At 43.7% G+C, this 16,165-nt stretch overlaps 1 protein-coding gene across 1 annotated transcript in view; it reads left to right on the top strand.

Annotated features, from left to right (window-relative positions):
- Positions 1-16,165, top strand: part of TRABD2B (TraB domain containing 2B) — a 299,654-nt gene that overhangs the window by 149,011 nt on the left and 134,478 nt on the right. The window contains exon 3 of the mRNA XM_052802030.1: positions 12,595-12,741. Within this exon, the coding sequence (XP_052657990.1) occupies positions 12,595-12,741 (147 nt within the window). The remainder of the gene's footprint in view (positions 1-12,594; positions 12,742-16,165) is intronic.

Below are 16,165 nucleotides of genomic sequence, written 5' to 3'. Positions count from 1 at the left end.
TAGTCAGGAGAGCAAAAATCTGTGAACACTATTCTTTATTCCTTAGCAGTATATCCTGTCTGGTAGCTGGTTTCATAGCCGTTCTCTGACTGGAGTGGAGACTGTTTAGCCTAGGCTTAAAAAAGCTTCAAGCAATATGATCTTTTAGTCTCAATTATAATGAAAATATAGCAGTTATAGCTGTCTCTTGAAAGATAACCTCCCATAATTAATAAACAACAGAATTACATTGGGGGAGCCTAATATATAGTAGAAAATAAAGTGTCTGAATTTATCATTCTGACCTTGAAAGCTAACAGAGTAGTTTGTTACGAATAATTAATTTTATAAATTTCTTCTATCTTGGCAACTTGACTGTGAATAGATTGCAGTTTCCTTTAAGCTATTTGTTAGCTGAATTTATTTGCTGAATAATTGATGTAAATAACTCAGTGAATAGTAAGTAATTATTCTTGGCCTCCACTTAGTTTGAAGGCAAGTGCTTGGCTACAAGTAAATGATATTAGAAATTTGAGCTGCTGTGATTTGATGGGTAGGTCACCTTCTTTCCCTGGCTAACTGAATTTTAAATAATTTTTATGTAACTTGCTCCTTCCAGGCAAAAGTCCTGTAGACTGCAACAGGGCTGTAACACTATATGAGGAGTATACAGCACTCCCCAGGCCATAAGGGCAGCAGCGTATGGATCTGATGCCGCCTCCTCTTGCGCATGTGCCCTGAGCTCCAAAGTGACATTTTTTTTTTGTCTTGGGCATCTCTGCCTTTACATTTGCCCTTTGCTGTGTCTCCCTCAAAGGCAGCTGAAGCAGGAGGTGCTGCATTTCTTTCTTGTTAAATTCCTGGCTGCGTCTGTAGCTTTTCCTATCCGTCCCCTTCAACAGACGACCTGGGGATGAGGTCGGTGGTTGCTGCTCCTCCAGTGCAGCGCAGGCTGGCCAGACGGCTTGCAGAGAGGGTTGCAGCTCTGTGTTAAAATCCGTGTATCGGTCGCAGTGTATGGATTGGTGAGAGCATTTTAAAGGGTCATTTTCAGTGGCAGGCTGCCTTTGAGGAGCACAGTGGTGTAGCTCTAGCCTTAACACTCCTGCAAAGCGCCTGCTTGTCTTCCCGGTGAATTATGATTGATCACCTTTGGTGCCCTTTCCCAGGCTTTGATAAAATACGCCTCCAAGCAGTTGTCTGTAGGATTTTTGTGGCCATCTGTTGTTACCCAGGGCTGTAATGTCACTGCCTAATTGCGCTGGCTTTTTTCTGGAGGAGGAGGTGGCCCGGGGTATGGACTGTTCACTCACACGCTGCTTCTGCACCCAAAAACCCTTTCGCCATCAGCGGGAGGATCAGGGTGAACCCTTCCTTTCAGGCCCAGGGACACTTGGGCCAATACAACATCTTTATTCACAAAAATCACGCTGTTTGTTCTGGGCTCTTTCCTCTGATACTTTTAAGGAAATGAGCCTTTTGCTCGGGCTCCGGTGTGATGGGCAGTGCACTACGCACCCCATGTGCAGGCTCCCTCTCCCAGAGCTGCTACATCAAAGCACGGAGGGCTGGAGGTGCTGCCAGTGCTCCCCAAATTACATGCTTTACAAGGTCTGCATTGCAACCCTGAAGCTGATCATGAGCATATAACTGTGAATTTCTAGCAGGAAAGAGGGATTACCCTGGTGAGGCTACCCAGGGATTGCTGTGCCCCATAGCAGCTGGCACAGGTGGGATCCCATCAGCTGTCCCGATTCATGATGTGGGTTTTCCTCTAGGTGAGGAAGACCCGAAGTGAGTAGGCTGCAAGATTAAGCCCTCTGTTAACAGACATGGGGTACCCCATGCTTGTTCACCATTTCCCCCAATGGCAAGAACATCTTGCATAATAACATTAATTCAAACTCGAGATAATGCTAAGCTAAAAAAAACAAACAAACAAACAAAAACAACCCCAAGCTCTTATCCCTGATGAGTTCAGCGCCCTGCTTCCTCTTGAAGGTTTCCTATTCTCATGCTGTTCCAAATCTTGACTTTTTTTTCTTTTTTTTTTTTTTTTTCCCTGCTGACCTCATGAGGACACAGTCACCTTCAGGTTTAGGAAACGTTCCCTTTTCTACAGCTGCCAACTCGGTCGTGCTCACATGGAGACTAGAAAACTGAGACAGTTGTTGCCCCAAAGTGTTTGTCCTTGGCCAGAGGTTGTAGCTCCATCTGGCTTGCTGGAAAGTGCTCCCCTTCCCGATGGGCTGTGATTTATGCTCCAGCATGCTGACGTGTGTTGAAATTGGCACCTGTTTCTGCTGATACCCAGGGCTGGGAGTTGGAAATTCAGGACATATATCTTCATGTCCCCTTCAGCCGTTCTTGCTGCAGGAGCAGCAGTCTGGAAAGGAAGGGGCTGTGCTGGCATCGCAAGGTGTTAAGCTGGGATGGCTGAAGGAGTTAATCTGCTGCCTCACTGTAATATAATAGAAAGAAAAACATGCCTGTGGGGCTAGTCCATTTTACTGTGTAGCTTCAGCTGGTAATTAAAAAGAAACAGTTCAAAATTAAGCAGTAATATGACTAAAACCCCGAATTAAATACACCCAGGACAGGTTGCATTTTTCAATGGGTGGATGCTTAGCATATCATGAAACCAGGCTTTTTAAAAAACTGTCTCAGGCTGGGTGCCTAAAACCGGGAGTTCCCCAAACCCTCCCAGAGCTTTGCCTTTTTCCGTGAGGGTGCCCCTTTCTTTGCAGCTCACTCGTCACTGGGGCCAACTGGTACGCTCTGCTCGGGGCATGTTCCCACATTCCTCCTGTTACGGTGGAGACAAAAAAGTAGAATCGAAACCCCAGATGGGCCTGGTAACAATTTTACTTGCGAGTCAAGAGCGCAAACGTGGTTTCAGGTTCTTGGGAAGGATTTCACGTGCCCCCTTTGAAGGTGATGATCCCAAAAGGAGGGACAATGTGCCCATTTAAGGTGGAGGAAAGCGATCGTGGGCACTGCCCTTCGGGCATCCTGCCAGGCATCATTTTTGGGAATGCAATTGCTGAGCAAAGTAGCAGGCTGTGACCTCCTCTGTGCATAGATCAGGCAGCTGGCTGTTCTTAAATACAGTGGTGAAACCAAGCACGGTGATAATTTTGAGGTAAAGGCATGGGGAGCCGGGAGGTGGGTGGGAAGGAGTGATAGGAGAAGAGGTATTTTCAACCACAAGCTTCCCAACTGGCAGATTTCCAAAAGATGGGAAGTGTTGTCTGAGAAAAGCTCGCCCTCTGCTCACCTCATTTGTTACATTCTTTCCCAAAGTATCTGTTACCAGACACTTTTGGGGGGTGTTGGACTTATCTGGGGTGACTGTTCTTGTTTCAGTGACACCTTCGGAGCAACGTGCTATAGCCCTCACAGCACCTCTCCTGGAGCGCTGCTCTTCTCCACAAACCTTCTCACAAACTTCTGGTGCGTGTAAAACTCTTGCGTTACATGGGGGGATTTCCCTGCCATTGAGAGAGCATTTGGGTTTCTGAATATAGGGTTTTGCTATTGACTAGTAAGTGGTGAGATACCCACAGGACGGGAATAACTGAGTGGAGCAAGAGGCCAAGCCAGGCTTGCTGGGGTGGTGGCACACGAAGGAACGGGGGGGACACCAAGGGGCCTGCGGGAGCCGGGCTTGTAGCCAAGCCCAGGGCATCACCAAATAGCAGGGCTACGTCCAGTTTGTCTTGCTGGACCACTGCCTGCTTTGTCTGGGTGAGAAATGTCGCTGCCTTCCTCTACGCCTATGGGTTTCACGTGCTCTGGAGGTGGTACTTTAGACAGCCATCATCCCGTATCACACAGTCCGTCTCCTTTCTCTTCGTGGAGTTTGGTCCATTCATGGCAGTTGAGCACTCCAGCCTTTTGTCCCTGTAATGGTCTTTCTGATATCTTTTATGAGTCTGCTTAAAATGAAACCCAGTTGCCGGCTACTCAGCCCTGGAAGAACTGTTATTCCTCTGCCACAGATTAACATGAGGGGTGTAAAGAAAGAAGCAGAAGGAAACAATTTGCACCATCAGGTCTGACTTGATTAATATGGGATTTTTAGGTTACTGGTAGGCATTTCATATGCAGTGTTTTGTTGTCTAGCAGGTTAACAGACCTCTAAGTCACATAACTGAATAGCTGAGGTGAGTTCCAGGGAGAAGGCATTTTCTTCTGAACCACTCTTGGTTCAGCTATAAACAAGAAAAAAAAAATTGTCTCCCTTCAAGAGCGTGGTCTTGTGCCAGAGGTACGAACTGATTTTACTGTCTGTTTACCTTTTTGTTGACAAGATCTAAGACTGCAGTCCAGAAGTCAAACAGTGGCACTTGGACCTGCAAGCCGTCACTGCTGGGCAAGGTGTTGATTACTGGAACTTGTTGCACTTTAACCAGAAAAGCACTTGCAGAATCAGACTGCTCGGAGTGTAACTCTTTTGGTGCAAATATTTAGCCTTTTAGGTAGGTTTAGTCATCAAAATTAATCTACTGAACTCAGTACAACTGAGAAACTAGACCTATGCAAGCATACTGGATGCGAGTAAATCCCACATACAAAATCCACAGAAGTCATACATTTAGGCTGCAAATTTAACAGAGGTAATTCTATCCCTTCCAGTGTTTCAGTTTTGATTAAGTTGCAAATCCTGCCTCCTGTTATTTCTTAATTTATTTGCCTAAGCTTGAATTTGGGCATTGACCAAAACAGAGAGTTATCCTACAGAGTTACTGCTTGCTTACACCATTACTGGTTGGACATCAAGCTGAGTTATTGGCAAAAGAGACATGCTGATGATGTGGTGAGGGCATTGAAACTAAAACATCCTTCTGCTGTGGTGTGGTGGGGGGACAAACAGGGAAAAGATGGAAATTCCATATCAAAGCTCTTTTTTCCCCCTCCCTTTCTTCTAAATTAATCTGGGCTCTAAGTACCTTTAGACAGTAACACAGTCACTACGTTTAGAAAAGGTTTCAGATCTTATCCTTCTGCCAATAGTGCCTGTGGTACAGCTGCTGCTGACTTCAGTTTACATATTTAAGACCTTGTTTTGGGGTGGTTTGACCTATTTAAGGTGAGTGTGGTATTTATAGTATATGTATTGGGAATGCTACAGTGTTTCTAAAGTGCTGTCAAGACACAAATGAACTCCATGGTCTTTGTTTGTTGTCTTAATGACCTTGTGGAAGGGAAGACTTGTATCTAAGAGCACAAACTATAGCTAGCTCACCTGTTGTATCAGGTAACCCACCAAACCCCCAAACAACTGCTCTCCAGGCTCTGAGTTAACAATCTCCCTGCCCTAGCCCCGCTGAAGCCAGGAACTTTTTGCAGAAGCAACAGTATAGTAGGGTCTGCCCAGGGAATGCGTGAGAGCTGCTATCGACCAGGAGAGTCCTTCTCTGGCTTGAGAAGGCAGTCTTGGGGCTGAGGGAATGGGGGTCTCATCCACATTGCAGTGTTTTCTGTCTAGAAATTTTCTGGGTTTGAATGCCTTGATTCAGTCAAAGCACAGAGAAAATTAAAAAATTACTTTTGCAGGGGCAAGTTCATCATGGGAACTTTGCATAAAAAGGAGTCAGGGCGCTGAAGTCAAGCTGTTGGAAGTCAACTTCAGCAGGAGCTTTGGGTGTGCAGGGCTGAAGGCTGGAGCCCTGATCTCCCTGCAGCTTTCTCAGCATCAAGAAAACCAGTCTTAGTCCTGAGGCTGCACATTAGTAGCGTGACTGCTCTGCAGCAGGCCGTGCCTGCGTGTCACTGTTGTGGCTGAGCCGGTAGGATAGGTGGTGGTTAGGGGTTTCTCCAAGCGCCTCGGTCAGATTCAAACTGTTTTATTAAACTGGTTAATTGGCAGTTTGAAAGGGAGGGGGAAAAAGCGAGGTCCTTAGGTCTCTCTGGTCAGTGCCAAGCCGCAGACTGTTAACTACTCCTGCCTTTCAGAAGCAATAACTGCGGGTTTGGGGAACATATGGAACCAACTAGCCGAAAGGCTTTTATGAGGAGCTTTAACAGGGGGCACGGTTTGTGAGCAGAAATTCCAGTGGATGAGTTAATAGTTTCACTTTCCTTAGCTGTCCCTTTATAGGAACAACAACAACAAAGTCGGGCGCGTTCCTCCCACAGCCCTGGCTGTACAATGTGCCGATGCATCCAGGATTTCGTTTGGACACTGGGGGAGTCCTTTAGTAGATCCCTTGGGACCTGTCTTTTTGGAGCTATTTCCTGATGCTGACCTCATTAGGTGAGTTTCACAGCTCACTAATTCCTAGCAACAGCACAAGAGATTCAAGGAAAGGGGAAGCCCGTCTTCTGGAAACCAATGGAACTGAACAGATTTGGGCAAACACTTTTATTGCTTTTCATTAATCTGGAAAATCAGGGACTTGGGTTTTTTCTTTCTTTTCTTTTCTTTTTTTCCCCCCAGGTCACTATTTTGACATGAAACTGTATATTTGATTTTCTATTTGAATACAGAGAAGGGTAACAACAAAAGAAGAACCTCTGAAGAACGATATTTCTCAATATTTATGTTGCAGTTTGTTTTGAACCAAGCAGGAGAATGGACATTTCTTTTCCAGAATTGGGATTTGGGCACTGACAGGACCTAGTCACTCAAACGTTTCCAGTAGTGCTTATTTAGTATTTGCATTATGGTGGCATGTGTCCAAAAGAGAGAGCAAAGGAAAACAATAGTTGCCTGCTCAAAAGCTGACATCGTAGTATGAAATTTAAGTACTTGTTTTTGTGGTATTGTTATTAATCATGGTTCTATGCAGGGGTCATCCTGTTACTCCAGCTACTGGAGTCCTGTGAATGCAATGTTTGTAGTTCAGCCTTCATAAGTTTAGGACTGGAAAGTCATTTCTCCCCCATCACGTAAGAGTGAAATTTATCTGAGCGCCAAAGTTTGGCCTGAGAGTTCTCTCAGAGTTGCCTTTCATTCTCAAGTCACCTGTATAGCAAACACACCAGAAGAACACAGGTCCATTTGTCTTCAGCTTAATACAAAACTTGTTTCTTCTGTTGTAATTCCTGAATTTGTTGTCTATTTTATTAGCAATATATTTCATAAGAAGGTTTGGGACTGCTCAAGTATTTTATCTGGTAATAAGGTTTCCTTGTGTTATTTTACAGTAGCCTCTTAGATGCCCCGTCGAAGCTGTTCTTCCATTGTGGCACCATTTGGGACCTTAGTCAGATGAACCGAAGAGGTGGACCTGGCAACCTTTCCCCTTGGTTAGAAAACCATAGTATTGCCTTCTAGACAAGCTGATAGGCACAGAGTTGAGCTGCCGTCAGAGTTTGTCAGAAATTGATTTCTGACAAAGCATGTGAACATTCAGGATAATGAACCAAAGTCAACTCACTCATCTATGCAAAAGTATTAAAAATGTAGAGCTGAAAGGATAGAGGTAACTCTGCATCCTTGAGCTGATGTTCCGTGATGATCGTGGCAAAGAATCCGTGTACTGAATAGCGTCTTAGAAAAGTAAGCATCTTATTTCTTCTTTCCTGCCATTCAGGACCTTGTGACCAGAAGACCTTACAAGCAGCTGACATAAACCAGGCATGATGCTGTATTTGATGGGGGTTAACTTGGTTTTCGTTTTCTGGGCTTTTTTTATTCTCTTCAGCTAGGGACAAATGCCCGTAAGATGGATAAGGAGAAATCTGTCCTGCACAAGGCCGTGATTTCTCCTCTTTAGCTATCACATACAGCACTAACATGTTGCTGGCCTTCAGGAGCCTTCAAACATCCAGTCTGAAGTTACAGACTTGTGGCACAGTAAAACACAATAGGTGAATGTTTGTGAGAGTACCTTGGAACAAGTGGGATTTTTATCTAGCTTTGCTCCCAAAGCCAAATACAATGAACACAATTTCTGGTGGAAAGGCTCAGGTGTTCCTAAGCCCAGTCTAAGTACATGTCTATTCACTTCCCCTCCCTATTTGAAAAGGTGGCAATGCTTTTTTAGATCTGTTTCTGTGGATTGGGTTTACTTGCCTAAAACCTAAATCTCATTAAAATCTCACATAAAATCAAACCTCCAGCTCTCCCATGGGCTTGCAAAATGGAGTTCAAACTGTCCCAAGACAACTTGCACAGCTGCTGATACCAACACTTTTATGCGATGCCAGCCTCGAGACCTTGAGACCCAATGCATTTGTGTCTGCTTGCTTTATATGAGGGGTTTGGAGGTTTTCTAATGTTTCATCTTTTTGAAGTTGAAAGTTAAATGCCTTAAACATTCAAGTTGATTTATATGTGAGGTAGACTTTTGTAACCCATGCATTCCATTCACGTGTGACTCCTGGCTCTGTAATCCAGAGGCATGTAGGGGGGAAATACTGTGTCAGTGTCAAGGTAATCAGTAAAGCTGTTAGCTGTGGTCTTCACTGGACTTGTCTGGCCTCTAATCGAGGGCTGCAGTGAGCTTGCACGAGTGGCAAAGGCTGGTCTCTGCAGATTTGGTTGCAACTGAAGTGCCCAGGATCGTAGAGGCAAAAGAGCAAAGGTTAAAGCGAGGCAGCAGCACAGATACTGTTGGGTGATGGTGAGAACAGTTGGCACGAACATAAGAAACAGCCTGGTCTTTTTCACCAAGAAATGAAACTTGGGGTTCCTGCAGACCTCCCCCCTGCTGGGGATCCCTCAGTTGAAGTCCCCAGTGATGCAAGAGCTCTTCCCTGCCCCAGCTCTGCTGCATCAACTCTGACCTTCCTGTGGCAGAAATGACTGCTCCAGCTCCCTTATCCTTGATATGGCCATAGTCTGTGCAAAAGAGCTCCTAAAAAGTCTGGACCGGTGGTTCCTGGCACTGTGTAGGATTGGTGGTACCCGCTCTCTTAGGCAGTAAAAGAGGACCCATAGGTCTGCCCTAAGGGCTTACCTGGTGTCTCCAAACACCCAGATAAAATCTGTGTAGTGGGCTGCTGCTTTGCGTAGGAGAATGTCACCGCTCAGATAAAAAGGCTTCCTCCCAGCATGGTGAAAACCCCTTTCTGTTGTCCATGGTTGATCGGTCACAAATGGGGGTCAGAGACAGCAAAATGGCTTTCAAAGCACGCCAGCGTGAGGACCATAAATTGTGTGAATAAAAATGCACTTTCCTGGAGCCAACATCATAACTTCCCATCACTTCCCAGAACAAATACTGTCTGCTATATTTATTAGGTGGGACTGTGTATGGGCAGTCACTCTAAGTGTGTTTATTTTGAAGTCATCAGTTGTTCAGTAATCTCAGGCACCTCTGGGAGATTTAACTCAGATAGAGGTTTAGGCTGAAGGTTGTGGGGTCACTGATACTAAGATAGAGAGAAGGAAAGGAAACAGTGTGGGGTTTCTGGCATTATCTGAACAGTAAGGAAAAATAAATTCAGGTTTTAAGATGGCTTTAACCTGACTCTGAAGTAAATGGTCTACAAATCCAGCCAACAAGCAGGCGGCTGTGACAAGACCCCACTTCTCTTTAAGTTTCCAGTACCTAAGGGGGCCTACAAGAAGGCTGGAGAGGACCTTTTTACAAGGGCACGTAAAGGTACAAGGTGTAGGACAAGGGGTAATGGCTTTAAACTGAAAGAGGGTATATTTAGATTAGATACAAGGAAGAAATTCTTCCCTGTGAGGGTGGTGAGGCACTGGACCAGGTTGCCCAGAGAAGCTGTGGATGCCCCATCCCTGGAAGTGTTCTAGGCCAGGTTGGATGGGGCTTTGAGCAACCTGGTCTAGTGGAAGGTGTCCCTGCCTATGGCAGGTGAGTTGGAACTAGGTGATCTGTAAGGTCCCTTCCAACCCAAACCATTTGATGATTCTATGCTTCTATGAAGTTTGTTTTGAGCCGCCCGACCAAAACCCATGGTGGTTATGGCTTGATTAAGCAAGACTTCTCTAGAAACCTGTTTAAGTGGTTACAGTTTTCCTTTAGCATATTCAAGTGTTTGAGTTTCTAATTTTAACTTCGCTCCTACTCTTGAGTTGCTTATCAGGCAGTAGTTTGAACCCAGCAATGAGCTCCCCTGCAGTGGTGGCAGCGTGCTGGAGTTCAGCTGGTGGCCAGCATCACCGCTAGGTCCCAAAGCTGCTCAGAGGCAGAGAGCAGGGACAAGAACGTCCTGACACTAATGAAATCTGGGGTCTGGTGCATGGGGGTCCAGCTGCTGTTGTAAACTCCAAATAACTCATCCTCTCTCATGTGGAGTCTTAGGCATCTTACAAGAAGTGAACTCGTACTGTGGGCTTTGCTGCAGCCCAGCATTTATTTTCAAGGAACATATAGGCAATCTTCTTTAAGACCTCTAACCCTCTGCAAATGTGACTGAATGACAGCTAATAGGTTCCAAATTTATTAGGAGGAGACAGACAGACAGACCCAGAGCATTAATGCACAGGACTGGTTTCCCCAGGAAGTCAGAGTAACAAAAAAAAAACCAAACCCAAACAAACAAAAAAGGCATTGGGAGTAAACTAAGGATTTGTTTATCGCCGCCTTAATATTTTATCATAAAACACACTGTCTGTTGATGGTTTGTATATGTATGTGCCTGTGTGTATACATACTTTTGTATATAAAAATTCAGCAACATCTATTTTTTAAAAAATCAAAAATTAGAAGGATTTTACTAAAAGCATTTTGGGAAAACCTCTGCTCTCAGTTTTCATGTCAACGTTTTTCTAAGCTTTTATATTTATTAGCCAAAATGTTTAGAATCCCCAGGAAATCCTGGGATGAACCATTTCCTCTTCGAGCTGTAGCCCTTAGGGGAAAAAGAAAAAGCTTAGATCCTTTCAAAGGTTAGAACTTTTTCAAACAGTATTTTTTGCATATTTTTTAAATTAGAGAAAAACTAAGTAAGGAAGATGCTTAACTTCAGGCTATGGTCCTGGGAAAGATTGATCTCCTTGTAGAAAAGCCTGAAGAGACCCTTAGATCTGGGCAAGGAAATCTTTTAGGCTTGGATCTCAGTGGGGAACTGATTGCCAAAATGAGGTGTAACAAGTTTGGTTGAAAGACCATTTTTATACTTTTAAAAAGTAAATTAAAAAGTAACATTTGCTTTTCCTCAACCAGTTTGTGTATGTTAGTTAGCATGTAATAGTTTTGTATTAAGAGGCTGTTAATGCCCTGGAGATGATGATGATGATTATATTATTATTATCATTATTATTATTATTATTATTATTTAAAACTCTCAGATCATATTTGTTATATACCTGAGGTTTTGCAGGAGTAAATCCAATTGACTGTTTCCTTCAGATAAACTTCGATGGGAGTCATAATCTAAACTAATAAGAACTTCCATCCTGCAAATGCATATGCACATTGTTAATTTTAAACTCCTCTGGGGTTCACTCCTTAAAGTGGGTTCAGTTGCTCAAAGTTAAGAAGGTAAGTAAGAATATGTGTCGCAGACTGCAGCCTAGCTGGGCCAGCTGGAGCTCAGCATGGGTTACTTTACCCAGATTTTGAGGTGATGGTTATTCTTTAGGATGGATAGGTCACTGCTGTTATAAATAAGAGAAACCGAAAATGTGGTGAAACGTGGGGCTGAGGGATGCAGGAGTCTTTTCATGAAAAATAACACATCAATATAATTTTTCAGAACTCTGAATTTGCAGTCACTACATATCACTTTATTTTAGGAAAAGTGCATTTGCTTCTTTATTTGTGACAAACTGTCTTAACTGCTGTTCCTCTGATTTATTAATCTACTTTTTATCAAGCTTCTTTGGAAGGTTCTTGGAAAGCTGAACATAAAAAGCCCAGACTTCGTGGTTCAGTAACTGGTATAAATTACTCCCACAGTCTATCACAAATATAAAAAGATTTGTGATAATTTATGTGAAATTTAGTAGCCTTTTTGGTAATGCAAGGAAAAAAAATCATCTTTAAGGACAGTAATTTTCTTGGTTGCCTAAATTTATGTAGTAAAGAGTGCTTCTGCTTTTCTGGTATTTTCAGGTTTGGGATGGGGACACTCGCCTACTCTGCTGGGACAGTGTTACAATTCAATATCTCTATTCGCTTTGCAAAAGGGTGGGTGAAGGGGGAAAGACTAAAGGAGGGAGACTAATAATGAATTTCCTAAAGTTTCTGCTACTAGAAGTGTGCAGGAAGTCCCAATACAACCGCTGTGACTTCAGAAGTTCAGAAGATTTTGATTTTTATCACAAACCTTCCAACTAAGTTTGGGCTTTGGATTTAAGCTAGCGGACAGGAAACACTCAGAGGCAATAGAAGTTTCCTAGTTTAGGGGCTTTTTCATTCCAGTGTCTCCATGTAGCCAAGTAGTCAGCACAGGTAGCCTAAAAGTCCTCAGACCGTGACCTCTGAGCAATATGTATGTGTTGTGAAGTTATACTTTATGTGGAATATCAAGAGTTTTATGAAAAGGTCTGCTGCTAGTAGGGAACCTCGCATCTGACTCCCCTCCCCATTGGGAATGCCTAAAGACCAGCCCTTGCTACTGTGGGCCAGAATGGGTCGATGGACTTCAGGTGCAGGAGAGTTTTTCAAAGTTTGGCCTTCGAGGCTTTGCTGCTCTGATTCCTAATACCTTTTAACATCTCCCCTGTTTTTCTTGTCTGTGTTTCTACAGGTGCTGTTTGCTCTAAACCAAACTCTGCTCCAACATGAAAGCCTCCGAGCAGGTAGTTTGCAGGCCCCATATACCACTGAAGATCTCATCAAGCATTATAACTGTGGAGACCTGAATGCTGTCATATTCAACCATGACACTTCTCAGGTAAGCAAAAGTGTTGCAGATGGGCCGGCTATTTGAGAACAGATCAGCTGTTTTAATAGCAATGTCCCAGTCATCACTTTATACTCTGTCTCCTCTTTCCCCTCTTCCTTTTGATGCCCTGTGTTTTCTTTCCACGCGTGCCTTGTTTGCCTGGTGAGAGAGTGGGGTTTCCTTGGTATTGCTTGCACTCTGGGGAATCATGTTTAAGTTGGAAAAGAACTTTAAGATCATTGAGTCCAACCGTTAACCTAGCACTGCCAAGTCCACCACTAAACCATGTCCCTAAGAGCCACATCCACACGTCTTTTAAATACCTCCAGGGACGGTGACTCAACCACTTTCCTGGGCAGCCTGTTCCAATGCCTGACAACCCTTTCAGTGAAGAAATTTTTCCTAATATCCAATCTAAACCTCCCCTGGCGCAACTTGAGGCCATTTCCTCTTGTCGTATTGCTTGTCACTTGGAACAAGGAAGGGACTGCCTGGAAAACTCTCCTAGGAGTGTGCCTGAAAAAAAGTTAATTATGGATGTTTGTGGGGCTGTTGAACGTAGTCTCCTCATTAAGGGGGGAAAAAAAATCTTTGTAATATTTGAGCTTATATATGAAGAGGCAGTGAACCTTATGTAAATACTCTATAAAGTAAATAACTCCTCAAACATGTCATAATTCAATAATTTTGTATGTGTCTCAGGCAGCCCTTCAGTCTCTGTTTATCTTTGTTATCCAATGCTATTAAAAACTCTCAACGGAGCAAAAATCTGCTTTCCAGACCAGTTTGATAGTTCGTGGCAAACTCTGAGATTCTCATTTAATACGTGGGTTCCTCTTTCTCCTTTCCCATTAATTCTGTGGAAACTCGGTCTTTAGATGTCATCTCCTGCCTCTCCTTTTTTTGATAAATGTTCCCAGGCTCCTGTCTCAGGTGCAGTGACTGGAGGGGACCCATATAAACTTTGGCAGCCACAGTATTATATATGTTTTGCCAATGAAACATTTAAATCATGATAGCGGTTTACCATTAGCAAATGCAAATCAAGGATAGCTATGTGACTTCAAGAGGGAACTGAGATAGGGTAAGCTCAGACTGTTGACTGAGGCAGAGGTCTCTGAGACATCTTATCTTGCCGTCGCTATCTTGAGTTGCACAGGGCTCTGTGGGTCACTTGTTTCTCAGAGGAACAGTTGGGAAAGCGAGGAGGGCCCCAGCCTGGCTGTAAGGTAACAAAGTCTCCCAGCCACACTCCACAACATGGGTGTTTTCCCAGAGGTCTTGTATGCCCCTCTGAGAAGTTTCGGGTAGAAATGTAAAAGACACCCAGCAGCAGCTGGAGCTGCTTTTCCGTGTCACCTCTCACAGAACTAGCATGTTCTCGACAGGAGCAGAAAGGCATCAGCTTGGACATTCGGAGGTCCTTAAATTCTGGACAATGGTCATGTCTCCTTTTCCCAATCTGGTTATTATTTTCAAATAGTAGAAAGAGCGGTTAATGGTAATGAATGGGATAAAACCCCTTTGCTGTCCCAATTAATCCAGTCCTAGAAAGTGAAGCATTGTTTTAGTGCTACTAAGCAGGATATAATGGGGTGGTTAATGTGGCAGTACTGAAACAGAAGTCTGTGTAGTACCAAAGCTGCCAGAGCTGTTCATTCTGGACAGCCTTGCACCGAAAAGTAAAGGGAGAAAGCAACTCAGATAGGAATACATCTCTAAAGTTGGGGCGTGTGTGTTGGAAAAGGTAGAGAGCTCATGACTTTAGAGGGTCCTGGAGAAGTCAATGGTTGTAACTATTCCTGCAATGTCAAGGCACAGCACATGAGATAAACACATAATGATTTTGGAGAAATAACTCTTGCAAGGTGTGGTGGTATATGTGCCATGGATGCAAAGAAAGGACTACTAGTAGGTAAAACCATGAAGACAGTTCTGGCATCCGAATGTTCTGTGTCATCTTTTAATCTCAATCAGTGTAATCAGTAAAGCCTTTGTCCCTGAGACAAGTTGTGCCCGTTCACACTGGTTGCATTGACTCGCAGACATCTGTGATTTGTTGACACAATGTCCTATAACAGACCTGTGGGTTAGACTTGAGAGGAACAGATTGCTGTAAAAACTTCTTTATTTCTGCAAACTGTTGGATCAAATGTGAGTTTAAAAACGGTGTTAAAGAAAGAAGAAAGAAGCCAATAAGCAATCGGAGTTCAACCACCGGTGTTAGTCATGGTCCCAGAGTGCACACAGTTGATAGAGATTATAACACTTACAGGCCATGGAAAATTAAAATCCCTATATGTATACTAGTCCCTGCAGAACTCTAAATGTTGTGGAGTATTTTCCTCTCATGGGTTGTTGTTTTTAATTTGGGTAAAGAGGTTTTTTGTTTGGTAGTGTTTTTATAAAACAGCTTTATACCATTTATTTTTAATTGCAAGCAGAACCAAATAGAAAATTAAAACCTAAAATAAACTCCCTATTCAGGTCAACTTTTGCTAGTTGTAGTAATTCCAAAGTTTATTCTGTGTGTTTTTTGCAAGGATGATAGACTCTCTCTGCCATAGAGAGTCTTTGCCGTTTGGTCACCAAATTAGATTAGGCTGGCTTAAATATTATACATGAAGCATCCCCCATGGGATCTTTCTCTTGAGACATTTAATGTAAGCATAGAGATTTATCATGTGCTGAGACTGTATTGCAGGTCTCATCAGGTGACAACAAACGATTGGCCTACAAGTGCAGAAAACCTATAAATATCCCAAGTGAGATGTATCATCACTTAAACTTCAGGGTAGGTACCCGTGCCAATCTTGGGAGACAAGAGTGTCACAGTGTTTTTAGAAGGTGTGCCCATTCTTCCTTGATATCTAACTGCTGGCCCAGCTCTTCAGAGGTCTGGTAAGTCCTTGGAGCTGGTCCCATTAACGCAACTTTGAAATATCACATAGAAAGGAACAAAAGATCAGGAATTGAGTTGTAAGACGGTGTGAACGGTGAGGTCAGGAATTCAGCTCTGTCCCGTGTGGCCAGGGCGGCCTGCAGAAGGCTGTGACTCTCACTCTCTGAGGATTCATTTGGGGGCTGTTTATAAGGTTACTAGTGCCTGCTTGTCCCTTGGAGGTTAGCAGGAGCTGCAAAATAAAGGTGAACCTGTCCATCAGTTGCCTCAGTGCAGAGCCATTGGTTTAGGTCACTGTAATGAACTGGGAAGTAGCCGAGAAAGTCTAACATCGCTGCAGGGATGGCGCTGGTGGGGAGTATTTATCTCGGTGCAGTAACTTCCTAAATTCCTCTAGCGTGAATCGTGGGAGATGGAGCATCTTCAGTAGCCATCTGCAAGATGCTGAGAGGCCTTTAGAGCAAAACTCATCCTGGAGCGGAAAGAAGGACCAGAAGTGGACATACCAATACAGTTGACTCGAGGTGTTAC

Source organism: Harpia harpyja, chromosome 11 (assembly GCF_026419915.1).
Source record: "Harpia harpyja isolate bHarHar1 chromosome 11, bHarHar1 primary haplotype, whole genome shotgun sequence".
NCBI classification, from domain to species: domain Eukaryota; kingdom Metazoa; phylum Chordata; class Aves; order Accipitriformes; family Accipitridae; genus Harpia; species Harpia harpyja.
Note: the sequence above shows the minus strand (reverse complement) of the source record. Positions and strands in the feature narration are given on the sequence as shown.